The 14,578-nt window shown below is 46.4% G+C and overlaps 1 protein-coding gene across 6 annotated transcripts in view; it reads right to left on the bottom strand.

Moving 5' to 3' along the window:
* Positions 1-14,578, bottom strand: part of DEDD (death effector domain containing) — a 44,243-nt gene that overhangs the window by 3,383 nt on the left and 26,282 nt on the right. For 4 of the 6 annotated variants that reach the window (XM_030542457.1, XM_030542456.1, XM_030542458.1 and 1 more), the window contains 2 exons: positions 5,503-5,610; positions 3,227-3,373 (listed from right to left, as the gene is read on the bottom strand). In XM_030542457.1, the coding sequence (XP_030398317.1) occupies positions 3,227-3,373; positions 5,503-5,610 (255 nt within the window). Of the gene's footprint in view, positions 1-1,266; positions 1,822-2,653; positions 2,742-3,226; positions 3,374-5,502; positions 5,611-14,578 lie in introns of all 6 variants that reach the window. The other 2 variants (XR_003997707.1, XM_030542460.1) reach the window with 2 other exon arrangements.

The following is a 14,578-nucleotide window of genomic DNA, read 5'->3' as shown; positions in this document are numbered from 1 at the left end:
AACCAGCCCCCAAACCAAGAGCCAATGAATGAACAGTCACAAATATCAGCTGGTCTGTTTCCAGCTGACAGGGCAGTGCCTTGTGCCCAGCCCTACGCACCCTACAGCATCCCCACTGAGCAGGAGCTGCTGGATGAGCCCTTCTCTGCAGGCGCCTAACTGGGCACTGAGCTTTTCCCCAAAACCCGGCCCAGAGTGCCCAGATTCCCAGCTCAGTATCCCCACCCAGCGCTGCAGAGACACCAGCCTGTCTCCTCCAAAGCCCAAAGCCCAACCCCCTTCTGCCTATTTGCATCAGCTGCGCGGTGCCCCACCGTCACGGGCGTACGCATGTCCACGCCGATTCCCACGGACAGACCGGGTCAGCTTGGCTGCCAGCTCTGAGCTCGAGGTTCTATCTGACTGATCACGAGCACACTGAGTGGCCATTGCCGTAGTCGAGTGCCAGGAGCTTTCCCTCCACGGCAGGCATCACGGCCAGTTTTTTCTTGTGAATTAAAACATGGGCCCAACTCTGATGGCGGCTGCTGCCCTCCACTCCCAGCTCCTGTTGGACGTACGGAGAAGGCTGCTGGGCAGAAGCAAGGGGGCTGGGCCAGCTGTAACCGCTCTCAGAGCCAGGCAGTGCAGTCTTGAGTGAGACAGGCCCATGGCTGGGAATAGGCTGCCTCAGTCTGGCTAATGGAGCCATGTGGCTGGTGAAGGGGGGTGGCAGCGGGAGGAGGGATGGGGGTCTCTGCCTGCTCCACGTGTTGCAGAAACACGGTCACCCCTTGCCAGAGGCCAGGACTCCTGGGCTGCTCTTGGCTTTGCAGGTAGCAGTGGTGGCTCAAAACAGGTTTATCTGTGGGTGGCTACGAGGCCACGGTCTTTCCCTGCAGACACACACTCCTCACCCATCAATACCTCCAGGCGGGACTATCCCAACAAGCTCCCATCTAGCGGCGCCCGCTGGCAGGAGCACATTCTCCTGTGCCAGTCCCAGGCAGCGTGGGACCCACCTGGCCTAGGAAGCACTTCTCCTCCAGGCAGTGCTAATGGCTGCGAACAGCAGAGGTCATTCTGCTCACAGTCCCTAGACTGGTGATCATGCTCGAAGAGTGGAGGAAGCGGAGGGTCCCCAGCTGGGGAACCAGCTCCTTTGGGCAGCTGCCCACCAGTGCCTTCAGAGCCCAGGCTGGGCTCACTGCTGGGAGGTGGGTTTGGATGGTACAGGTGGGGGGTGCTATTGGTGCTGTCTCACGAGGGCTGTTTAAAATCACGTACCCAGAACTGGAAGTCCTGACCAATCGATCAATCTCACTCATGGCAGAAGCTAGCGCTCTGCACAGGCAATAGAGGAGAAGGCCGTTCAGGGTCATCCAGAGGGGATCAAAGCACCTCACTTTCAATGGGAAAGTTTGGAATTAAGTCCTGTTGTCACAATCAAAGGCAGCCTTTCCTGGCCTCTTGTGAAGAGCTGAAGCGACAGAGCTCGCGGCCAGGAGCCCCTCCCAGCTCACTGATCTCCAAGGAGACTGTCATTCCCATGACAAAGCAGAGTAAAGAAGTGGGTCTACTGATGCCAAGTCTTCCAAACCTGACCATGCTGGAAGTACCCAACTCCCATCACACAACGTTTAGCACTTCAGTGAAGACATCCACTGCTTCTCAACCCCTCGGAGAGATTCCTCACTGAGAGCAAGACTAAAAAACCCTTTGGGGGGCCGGGATTATACAAACGTTGATTTCTTGCACAGGCAGAGATTCACCCTCTCTACTATTTGTATTCCGGTAGTTTCTACAGGCTCCAAGCCAGACCAGGACCCCACTGTGGGTAGGCTGGGTAAAAGGGATATAACAAGCAGAATGAAGAGTGACAGTTGGCAAGTGGCATGTTAGTCCCAATGTATTATTTTGTTAAAATAAATAATCTAGCCCCTTTGACAGCCAGAGACTCCTAGAAACAGTGCTGGAGGGGACTCCAAAGAGCATTTGGGCCCCCCTGCACAATGAGGCAGGGTCAAGTCAAGGAGACCAGCCCTGTCAGGTGTGTGTCTAACCTGTTTTTAAAAATCTCCAAGGACAAGAGGTTTAAAAACCTCTACAACCTCCAGCTGATGATCAGCATAACTGCTCCTCCTATTATGTCCAATACCCTTATGATGCCTGTGACCTCATGGGTTTGAACTGTGAGCATTTGCCCTATGGATTCTTTCCGATCTAGGAATTCCATTGAAATATTTAGTTTTATTAAATTAATTCATTAGACTCTCTTTCTCCTCCTAAACTGGTGCGTGCAGGAGTAAATAGTCTGACGTTCCATTCACTCATGTCCCCTCGCCCCCACCCAAACTAGGCTGATGATCCAGCTGCACCCACAAAAATGGGCTGGGTTGTTTAAATCAGACTGTTGATACTTTTCTTAAAATTTCTTCTAATGCAGCCTTTGGAAGATGGGGGCCAAACGATCAAGTTCGAGTACAAGATCAGCCAGCCCCACCCTTCACACAAGGAGGGCAATAAAATTTAACTCACTAATCCAAAAAAACTCCCAGCCCTCTCTCCCTCCCCCTACCCCACCCCAGCTACTCCCCTCTGCCCCATCAACAAAATCACAATACAAAGTTTTTGACCAGTTCCTGGTCGGGCTAGATCCCAATATGCGGCTAACCTTGTAACAGGCTGAGCCAGAACTCCGGATCTGAAGCAAAGCACAATTTTGTCAGGCTGTTCTAATGTATTTCTGCATCTTTTGGATGCTGGTGGATGAAAATACAGAAATCAAAATGCTTCAAAAATGTTTAAAGACCTCAGCAGGGTGTTCAGTTCTGCCACCAACCCCCACCCTCAAGGAACTTAGTATTAATTTGATATTATCTGCAAAGTAAAAATAATAGAACTCTGTTTCCAACCTGCCCCACCATTGAGCCTTTGGGTAAAGCGGGGATGCAGAGCTTTCTGCCAGCCACGCAAGATGACTATATGAAATAAAACCTGTCCCTGGAAGGAGGAAGAATGAGCTCCCAGCACCCCAGTGGTAACCCACAAACCCACCACAGCAACAGACAGGCCTAAGAACACAAGGATGGCCACAGTGGGTTCCACCTAGCCCAGTGTCCTGTCTCAGATGCTTCTGACGGAGGTTTAGTGACACCTGGATATGGTGTTGTGTCCCTGACCATCTTGGGTAATAGCCATTGAAGGACCTTTCCTCCAGGAACTTAGGCTCTTCACAAGTTCTTACCACAAGTCTGTTTCTCTTTAGGATCTGGCGTCATTGACTTCCTCCTCTTATGCTGGCTACTGAGGAGGGCTCTCCCACGGCCAGGCCTCTTGGTACAGATCGGAGGTCCAGCGGAGGAGCGGCAGACCACAGGGTGATGGGGAGGCACTAATGCAGAGAAAGAGGAGCCAGGTGTTAGAAAGGCAAAAGGTAGATAGAGCCCAGGATCACATCACTTTTCCAAGGGGGAATGTCACACAAAGCAAAGACAGACGAAGCCTCTCAGCTCCCATATATTCCTTCCCCAGCCACCGCAGAACCCTTGCTGTGGGAAGTTTCGTAGGTTTCCAGTGATGGGGATTGCAGCCTCTCCTTTAGGAAACTGTTCAACATCCTATCCAGTCTGCAAGCTGTTCAGTTAGCCCTGACCCCTGCAGCACCCTAGAGAATTTCTCCCCCTCCTTGCTGTGCACAGCCTCTAAAGATCAGCAGATGTATGTCCCGGCCTCTCCCAGTGCTTTCACTCAATCTCCTTGTCACCTCCACCCAGCCAAACCCTCCACTCCCCCCCCCCCAGAGGATTTTGCTGCTCTTCTCTTAACTCTCCCCAATCTCTCTCCGTCTTTCTGGAAACATGGCGCCAATACCCAAACATGGTATCTCACGTACAGCTGCACCTGCACCAGAGACACGGACGGTCACTTTCTTGCTTAGTGATACCTGTGCTCATGCTGCCCAAAGTTGCGCTCATCTTTTAATGTAAAATATTACAACGCGAACTCCACTCTAATTTACTGTCCGTGATCACTTTTAACCACAACTTAAATGCATAAATCTCGAACGCAAGGAGTGCTTGTGTGTGATCTTTTCAAAAGTGGCTATGTAAAAACACTGCTCTCATTCCCTGTGTGTGTCAGAGTTATACTGCTAATTTCAGCAACGGTATGAACATACAATAGTAAAGATGGTTTTGCCCTTAATGTCCATTTAATCAAAACCCAAAGAAGAATTCATACTCTGGCTCATCCTTTGGGAGTCTGATTGCTGAGCCCAGCCAAATGCTGGATCATAATTGCCGGACAAGGTCGGAAGCAGCAGCTTGATTTTCAGATGCCATGTGGAGTTTTCAATACCAGGTGTTACAAGTTTTTTTACCACTCCCTAACTTAAGAGAGCACATTTGGTCTGGCATCACAGAGGAGTAACATGGAGCCACACTGGGTCCTTTTCAGAAGGAAAACAATATGTTTTCATTTAGAAGTAGAGATTCGGTCATAATATTTTTCCATCCTAAACTGTGCTGGGATATGCAAGGCTATGTCTGAGCCAAAGTCTTCTAAAGTGTAGCGGATGCCTCCAACAGCTCAAGAACAACAGCACGCTGAAGAAAACCCTCCGTTTGCCATGGAAAGAAGGGCTTTATACCCTCACTTTCAAAGTTAGTGAATCTTCTTTGTTGAGCGTGTTCTGTAAGCTGAAAAGTTAATTCTCACCCTGAACAACACTTGAAATCACAGCTGTGGGCTGGACGTGTAACAAGTGAGCCAGAAATCACTGGCTTGAACTTTTCCAGGAAACAAGTGAGCATTTGGGACAACCTGGGACCACAGGTTTGGAGCCCAAGACTCCAGCTTGCGGCAAGCGCTGCTGCTAAAGAGTACTTCCTTTTTCTAGAGCCTTCATCAGGTGGTCTCAGTTGGCTTTACAAACGTTTCTAAATTCATAGATTTTAAATGCAGAAGGGACAGCTACGATCACCTAATCCAACCCCTGCATCACACGGGCAGGAGAATTTCCCCTCAGCAATTCCTGCCCAAAACTTTGGGTTAAAGTGGAGCACCTCTAAACAGCGCATAACATGTTGAAGCTGATGCCTATTAAGAGTTTAGTGGCATAGAGGTAAAGGGACGCAGACAAGGGGAAAAAATAGGACTGTTCTAATAATCCACATTTAACCTACAACACATTGATGCATGAGCCTTAAGACAGGGTCCCCAATGCGGTGCCCGTGGGGGCATCTAAATGCGCCTGCGTCCTGGCTGCCGGTCAAGCATCTGCCGAAATGCCGCCAAATTCCTGCGGCATTTTGGTGGCGACTCCTCTGGATGACGCCGCTTGCCGCCGACAAGCAACGTCATCAACAGGCATTTTGGCGGATGCTCCATGGCCGCCACGGTCCTTTGTCTGGCGCCTGCCAGACGAAAAGGTTGGGGACCACTGCCTTAGGAGATCCCAACTGTTTATGACCAAGGATTCTAGTGAAACCCTGGTATTAGGCAGCAGTACCGAACTCTTACCTGATTTGTGGGGGTGGGTGAGACCATGCTCTGCGTTGCTGTGAGCTCGGGGCATAACGTAACGAATGGACGTCTCTTCTAGGTACTTGTCCACGAGGTCTGGGCACACTGGAAAAGAGGATAAAAATAGTAATAATTAAGAGGGCAGAGGAACCCATTATTGATATACCAGATGCTAACATGAAGGCAGAGGGAACTGTTCAAAATCAGGGTGTGAAAAATTTGACATCTACCTGCCAGAGGCCAACATGAAAGATTTTTTCAGGGTGAAGGAGGGGTTCACACAAAGGAGCTCCAGGGGCAAGAGCGCCAATGCAGGGACTGCCTTCCCAAGATGCTTCAGAGTGAAACTTAACATCATTCTTGTCACTTTCACTGTTGCCCACTGGGTTCTGAAGAGCAGCAATGGAACTGTTGTCAGTTTCACTTTGCTGCTTGAGAAATCTATAAGCAACAGTTGAGGCAGTGGACCTGCTGGCAGTCTCAGGAACATGGCTCTGCACTCCTACACATTTTGAATGGTTTTCTTCTCAACCATGACGACTAGATTTTTTTTTTTAATTAAAGTTTAGATTCTAAAAAAGTTGATGGCTTGGATTCCAGAGACAAGTCAATTTTTCTGGCCCTGACAGTGATAATCTAACATTTACTCCCAACATTAATTTAGTTATGTTTGCAAAATGACACATCACCTAACAGAAAGCAGCACAACCTATTTTCAAATTAAACAGCATATCAAGAACAGCAGCGTGTAGAACTATTAATCGTTCTTTAATATCAGACTCCCTTTGGCTGGACATATTTTAAAATCAAATACTCAAAATGTGAGTGCATACCAATGCCTTTGTAAAACAGAACTTGCAGAAACACTTCTGTTTGGATTTACAACCACTATTACTTGCATCATCTCAACTCATTAGAAGCTGGAGGGCCCAATGACTGGTCAGACTTGACTGGGCGTTACATGTCACACACGTATACGCACAACCCTTTGTTAGAAGGTTAACAACCGTAACCAGGCAATGCAGTGTCTGAGTAAAAGCACGAGCATGAGGTATACAGATGACCTAGCCCTGTGCAAGGCTTCAACCAGTGACGTACTCAAACTCAGACTTTAAGGTCAGAAGGGACCATTGTAATCATCTAGTCTGATCTCCTGCACGTTGCAGGCCACAGAACCTCACCCACTCCTAAAATAGACCCCTAATCTCTAGCTGAGTGACTGAAGTCCTCAAATCATGGTTTAAGACTTCAAATTACAGAGAATCCACCATTTACACTAGCTTAAACCTGCAAGTGACCCATGCTGCAGAGGAAGGCGAAACCTCCCGCCCAGGGTCTTTGCCAATCTGACCCCGGGAAGGGGGGGGAGGAATTCCTTCCCAACCCCAAATATGGTGATCAGTTATACCCTGAGCATGTGGGCAAGACCCGCAAGGCAGATACCTGGAAAGAATTCTCTGGAGTAACTCAGTGTCCCCCGTTTCTGGCCATTGGGGATTTTTACAATGGGCAGTCACTGATGAGCCACATGCCATGACAGGCAGTCCCATTAGACCATCCCTTCCATAAACGGATCCAGCTCAGTCTTGAAGCCTAGTTAGGCTTTTGTCCCCCACTGCTCCCCTTGGAAGGCTGCTCCATAACTTCACTCTTTGGGTCCTAATTGAGCCTAAACTTGTTGATGACCAGTTTATAGTCACTTGTTCTTGTGTCCACATCGGCGCTTAACTTAAATAACTCTTTTCCCTTCCTGGTATTTCTCTCCCTGATGTATTCAGAGAGCTACATATCTCCCTTCAGCTTTCTTGTGGTTAGGCTAAACAAGCCAAGCTCTTTGAGTCTGCTCTCATAAAGTAGGTTTTCCATTCCTCGCGTCATCCTAATAGCCCTTCTCTGCACCTGTTCCAGTTTGAATTTATCTTTCCTAAACATGGGGGATCAGAATTGCACAGAGTATTCCAGATGAGGTCTGACCAGTGCCTTGTATAATATTAACACTTCCCTGTCTTGACTGGAAATACCTCACGTGATGCATACTAGGGCTGCATTAGCCTTTTTTCATGGACACATCACACTGATGGCTCATAGTCATCCTGTGGTCAACCAATACACCCCGGTCCTTCTCCTCTTCTATTGCTTCCAACCAATAAATCCCCAGTTTATAGCATAATTCTTGTTGTTAGTCCTGAAGTGCATGACCTTGCACTTGGTACGATTAAATTTAATCCCATTTCTATTACTCCAGTTTACAAGGTCACCCAGATCATCTTGTATGATATTCCGGTCCTCCTCCGTACTGGTACTACCTCCCAACTGTGTGTCTGCCAGAAATTTTATTAGCACACACCCACTTTTTATGCTAATGTCAGTAATAATGTTAAATAAGATTGGTCCCAAGACCAATCCCTGAGGAACTCCACTAGTAACCTCCCACCAGCCTGACAGTTCACTTTTCAGTATGACACACTGTAGTCATCCCTTTAACAAGTTCCTTATCCATCTTTCCATGTTGATATTAATCACCATCTTCTCCAAATTAACTAATAATTCCCCACATGGAACTGTATCAAATGCCTCACAGAAATCCAGGTAGATTAGATCTACTGCATTTCCTTTGTTTAAAACAATCAGTTAACTTCTCAAAGAGGGAGATTGGGTTGTTCTGGCACAATCCACCTTCTGTAAAACCATGTTGTATTTTATCCCAATTACTGTTCACATCTATGCCCTTAACTACTTTCCTGTTCAAAATTTGTTCCAAGACCCTCCATACAATTGAGGCCAAACTAACAGGCCTGTAGTTTCTTGGATCACTTCACCTCCTCCCCCTTCTTAAAAATATGGACTATATTAGCAATTCTCTAGTCACAAGGTACGCCCTCTGAGTTTACAGATTCATTAAAAATCCTTGCTATTGGGCTTGCAATTTCATGTGCCAGTTCCTTTAATATTCTTGGATGGAGATTATCCAGGCCCCACAATTTAATCCCATTAAGATGTTTGAGTTGGACTTCCACCTCAGATGTGGTAATTTCTACCTCCATATCCTTGTTGCCATTAGCCACCCTGCCACTACCCCATAGCTCTTAATTAGCCTAGGTGTTGGGTCTTGCCTAGATTATCTTGAATCTCCACCCCATCCTCAGTGCTTAGTGGTCCCACTTCTTTCTGTGTTCTCTTATTTATATGGCTATAAAACCTTTTATTATTGGTTTTGATTCCCTTTGCAAGGTCCAACTCTGCTTGGCTTTTGGTAGTTCTCACTTTATCCCTATACTTTCTGACTCCAAGGAGGTAGGTTTCCTCACCGATTCTTCCCATCTTCCATTTCTTGTAGGCTTTCTCCTTTCTCTCATTAACCTGTTTGAGATTCTTGCTCATCCAGCTAGGTCTGTAACCCTTCCCTATGAATTTTTTCCCTTTGCTTGGGATCCAGACTTCAGATAGCTTCTGCAACTTTGACTTAAAGTAATTCCAAGCCTCCTCCACATTCAGATCCTTGAGTTCTTCGATCCATTTCCCCAACTAATTCCCTTAATTTTTTTCAGATTTATTTTTGTGTATCCTTCTCTTTAGTTTACGCTGAATTAACTCATGATTACTCAAACCAAGCTTGTCCTCTACAACCAGTTCTTCTATGAGGGCCTCACTACCCACCAATACCAAATCTAAAATGGCATCACCTCTCATTTGTTCAGCAACTATTTGATGACAAAATCTGTTGGCTATCACATACAGGAAAATCTGGGCCCTACTATTATTAGTAGCATTTGTCCTTCAATCTATAGCTTGGAAGTTAAAGTCTCCCATAATCACACAATTCTCCGTATTTATTTCAGTAAAAACATTAAAGAGGTCTCTATCCAGACCCTAATTGGATCCCGGTGGTCTGTAAACACAACCCAACCACTATATTGGGGAACCTTTAGAAGTTTTCTTCCCCACAGTGGTTTTGGTCCAAACAGACTCTGTCTTATCCATTTCATCACTTCTATCTTCTTTACAGTCTACCTCAACATTAATACACAGTGCTACTCCTTTATTTGTCTTTTCTGAACAGCACAGACCCTTCAATACCTACTATTCCACCATGTTTCTCTTATCCCTATAAATAAAAGATAAGAAAAGAATGGCCGTACCGGGTCAGACCAAAGGTCCATCTAGCCCAGTATCTGTCTACTGACAGTGGCCAATGCCAAGTGCCCCAGAGGGAGTGAAGCTAACAGGCAATGATCAAGTGATCTCTCTCCTGCCATCCATCTCCATCCTCTGATGAACAGAGGCTGGGGACACCATTCTTTACCTTTCCTGGCTAATAGCCATTTATGGACTTAACCACCATGAATTTATCCAGTTCCCTTTTGAACATTGTTATAGTCCCAGCCTTCACAACCTCCTCAGGTAAGGAGTTCCACAAGTTGACTGTGCGCTATGTGAAGAAGAACTTCTTTTTGTTTTAAACCTGCTACCTATTAATTTCATTTGGTGACCCCTAGTTCTTGTATTATGGGAATAAGTAAATATCTTTTCCTTATCCACTTTCTCAACATCACTCATGATTTTATATACTTCTATCATATCCCCTCAAAGGGCTTGTCTACATCAGAAAGTTGCAGCGCTGGTGAGGGAGTTACAGCGCTGCAACTTAGGAGGTGTACACATCTGCAGGGCACCACCAGCACTGCAACTCCCTGTTTGCAGCGCTGGCCGTACTCCCGTTTTGTCTCGGGTGTAGAGGATCCAGCGCTGGTGATCCAGCGCTGGTAATCAAGTATAGACACTTACCAACGCTTTTCTTGACCTCCGTGGAATAAGCAGGTATCCCAGCATACCTGAGGAAGCCTCTGGTAATCAAGCTGGTCTCCTTCCCCGGCTTGCTCTCGCGTTCCCCGAACCCCGAGCAAGCAGGTCTCCTTCCCTGCGGTTTGCTCTCGCGTTCCCCGAACCCCGAGCAAGCAGGTCTCCTTCCCTGAGGTTTGCTGGGTGGTTCCGGGAACGCGAGAGCAAGCCGCGGCGAAGCTGGTCTCCTTTCCCAGTTTGCTCTCTCGTTCCCCGAACCCCCGAGCAAGCAGGTCTCCTTCCCTGCGGTTTGCAGGGTGGTTCGGGGAACGCGAGAGCAAACCGCGGCGAAGCTGGTCTCCTTTCCCGGTTTGCTCTCTCGTTCCCCGAACCCCCGAGCAAGCAGGTCTCCTTCCCTGCAGTTTGCAGGGGGGTTCGGGGAACGCGAGAGCAAACTGCGGCGAAGCTGGTCTCCTTTCCCGGTTTGCTCTCTCGTTCCCCGAACCCCCGAGCAAGCAGGTCTCCTTCCCTGCGGTTTGCAGGGTGGTTCGGGGAACGCGAGAGCAAACCGCGGCGAAGCTGGTCTCCTTTCCCGGTTTGCTCTCTCGTTTCCCAAACCCCCGAGCAAGCAGGTCTCCTTCCCTGCGGTTTGCAGGGTGGTTCGGGGAACGCGAGAGCAAACCGCGGCGAAGCTGGTCTCCTTTCCCGGTTTGCTCTCGCGTTCCCCGAACCCCCCTTGAAGCCGCCCAACAGCGCTGCAGTGTGGCCACATCTAACACCACTTGCAGCGCTGGTTGCTGTAAGTGTGGCCACTCTGCAGCGCTGGCCCTATACAGCTGTACTAATACAGCTGTAACAACCAGCGCTGCAAAATTTTAGATGTAGACATGGCCTTAGTCTCCTCTTTTCCAAGCTGAAGAGGCCTAGCCTCTTTAACCTTTCCTCCTATGGGACCATCTCCAAACCCCTAATCATTTTAGTTGCCCTTTTCTGAACCTTTTCTAGTGCTAGAATATCTTTTTTGAGGTGAGGAGACCACATCTGTACACAGTATTCGAGATGTGGGCGTACCATGGATTTATATAAGGGCGATAATATATTCTCAGTCTTATTCTCTATCCGCTTTTTAATGATTCCTAACATCTTGTTTGCTTTTTTGACCGCCTCTGCACAGTGTGTGGACATCTTCAGAGAACTATCCACGATGACACCAAGATCTTTTTCCTGACTCATTGTAGCTAAATTAGCCCCCATCATATTGTATGTATAGTTGGGGTTATTTTTTTCCAACGTGCACCACTTTACATTTATCCACATTAAATTTCATTTGCCATTTTGTTGCCCAATCAATCACTTAGTTTTGTGAGATCTTTTTGAAGTTCTTCACAATCTGCTTTGGTCTTAACTATCTTGAGTAGTTTAGTATCATCTGCAAACTTTGCCACCTCACTGTTTACCCCTTTCTCCAGATCATTTATGAATAAATTGAATAGGATTGGTCCTAGGACTGACCCTTGGGGAACACCACTAGCCACCCCTCTCCATTTTGAGAATTTACCATTAATTCCTACCCTTTGTTCCCTGTCTTTTAGCCAGTTCTCAATCCATGAAAGGACCTTCCCTTTTATCCCATGACAGCTTAATTTATGTAAGAGCCTTTGGTGAGGGACCTTGTCAAAGGTTTTCTGGAAATCTAAGTACACTATGTCCACTGGATCCCCCTTGTCCACATGTTTGCTGACCCCCTTCAAAGAACTCTAATAGACTAGTAAGACATGATTTCCCTTTACAGAAAGGATGTTGACTGTTGCTCAACAGTTTATGTTTTTCTATGTGTTTGACAATTTTATTCTTAACTATTGTTTCGACTGATTTGCCCGGTACCGATGTTAGACTTACCGGTCTGTAACTGCCGGGATCACCTCTAGAGCCCTTTTTAAATATTGGCATTACATTAGCTAACTTCCAGTCACTGGGTACCGAAGCAGAATTAAAGGACAGGTTACAAACCTTAGTTAATAGTTCTGCAACTTCATATTTGAGTTCTTTCAGAACTCTTGGGTGAATGCCATCTGGTCCCGGTGACTTGTTAATGTTGAGATTATCAATTAATTACAAAACCTCTCTAGTGACACTTCAATCTGTGACAGTTCCTCAGATTTGTCACCTACAAAAGCCAGTTCAGGTTTGGGAATACCTCTAACATCCTCAGCTGTGAAGACTGAAGCAAATAATCCATTTAGTTTCTCCGCAATGACTTTATCATCTTTAAGCGCTCCTTTTGTATTTCAATCATCAAGGGGCCCCACTGGTTGTTTAGCAGGTTTCCTGCTTCTGATGTACTTAAACATTTTACCACCACCTTTGGAGTTTTTGGCTAGCCGTTCTTCAAACTCCTCTTTGGCTTTTCTTATTACACTCTTGCACTTAAGCTGGCAGTGTTTGTGCTCCTTTCTATTTGCCTCACTAGGATTTGACTTCCACTTTTTAAAGGAAGTCTTCTTTATCTTTCACTGCTTCTTTTACATGATTAAGCCAAGCCACGGTGGCTCTTTTTTAGTTCTTTTACTGCGTTTAATTTGGGGTATACATTGAAGTTGGGACTCTATTATGGTGTCTTTAAAAAGGGCCCATGCAACTTGCAGGGATTACAGTTTAGTCACTGTACCTTTCAACTTTTGTTTAACTAACCCCCTCATTTTTGTATAGTTTCCCCTTTTGAAATTAAATGCCACAGTGTTGGGCTGTTGAGATGTTCTTCCACCCACAGGGATGTTGAATGTTATTGTATTATGGTCACTATTTCCAAGCGGTCCTGCTATAGGTAGTCCTGCACTGGTAGTTCCAGTTCCTCCATTTTGTTACCAGGCTCCTTACATTGGTTTACAAACATCTTAGCTGTTGCTACCTGGTTTCGCCCACATTCCTCACCTAATTGGGTACAGTCATTCCACTGCCAGTATCGCCTATCTGACTGGTATCAGCACTATCCCTTTTAATGTCCATTCTCCTACCCATGGCTATTCCTTTCTTCATTGATACGTCTTCTCTTACTTGATTTTCCTCCCTCTCAATGTTAAAATCAGGTGTGGAGGTTACATGAGCATCTCCCAACAGCCTCCCGAGTTCCTAGTTCAAAGCTCTTTTAATGAGCTGTGCCAATCTCCATCCCAGACATCTATTTCCCTCTCAACTCATGTGGAGTCCATCCCATGAGAACCATCCTCTGTCCATGAATTCCTCCCAGTGGTCAAACATCCCAGAGGCCTCCGTAGAGCCTAACTGCCTGAGCTATCTGTTGATCACCGTAACAGTCCTCTCATTTAAATCTCACTCAGGTTCCAGTCTTACACTCACAAGGAATCACTAATCAAAGCTTTCCCTGCTTCAGGGCATGACACAGTTACCTTCACTTGCAGGTGCGTATTGTCCAGAAAGTAGTACGTACAGAACACAGCAGTCTATTCTCACAGGTGCCCAGCGGAGTGAACCTTTCATCTCTAACTTACGCTCCCTATGTTTGCTGACCAAATTTTGTACTGATTTCCAAGTCTACTACTTACTTTTAAAAGATACAGAGGGAACACAGCTACTAAGTATCTTAACCCAGTATATTCCAGGCTACCCACAGAGATCAGACTTGGCAGCCATTTGGCTTGTCCACATTACAACCTGAAATCTCAGATGAAAGACTTAAGAATGCTCAACAATCGCAGAACTCTTCCTTATTTCCTCTTTGGATCGCCTGATAAATGAGCGCAAACAATATCCTAAATGTATATGTATACATCTAGGAACAAAGAATGTAGGCCATATTTACAGGATAGGGGCCTCTACCTTGAGAAGCAGCGACTTAAAAAGAGTTGAGGTCTTGGTGGATAATGAGCTGAACATTAGCTCCTAGTGCAACACTGGCCAAAAGGCATAATGAGATCCTAGGAGACAAACAGAGGAATCTCACGTAGGAGCAGAAAGGCTATTTTACCTCTGTATTTGACACTAGAATACTGTGCCTAGTTCTGGTGCCCACAACTCGAGACGAATGTTGAGCAACTGGAGATGGTTCAGAGAAGAGCCATGAGAATGATTAAAGGATTATAAAACCTGTCTTGCATCCGACGAAGTGGGTATTCACCCACGAAAGCTCATGCTCCAATACGTCTGTTAGTCTATAAGGTGCTACAGGACTCTTTGCTGTCTTATATAGCTACAGACTCCAAGAACGCAATCTATTTAGTTTAACAAAGAGAAGGTTAAGGGGTGACTTGATTATAGTTTATAAGTACCTATACGG

The sequence above is a fragment of the Gopherus evgoodei genome, chromosome 24 (genome assembly GCF_007399415.2).
Source record: "Gopherus evgoodei ecotype Sinaloan lineage chromosome 24, rGopEvg1_v1.p, whole genome shotgun sequence".
NCBI lineage: Eukaryota > Metazoa > Chordata > Testudines > Testudinidae > Gopherus > Gopherus evgoodei.
Note: the sequence above shows the minus strand (reverse complement) of the source record. Positions and strands in the feature narration are given on the sequence as shown.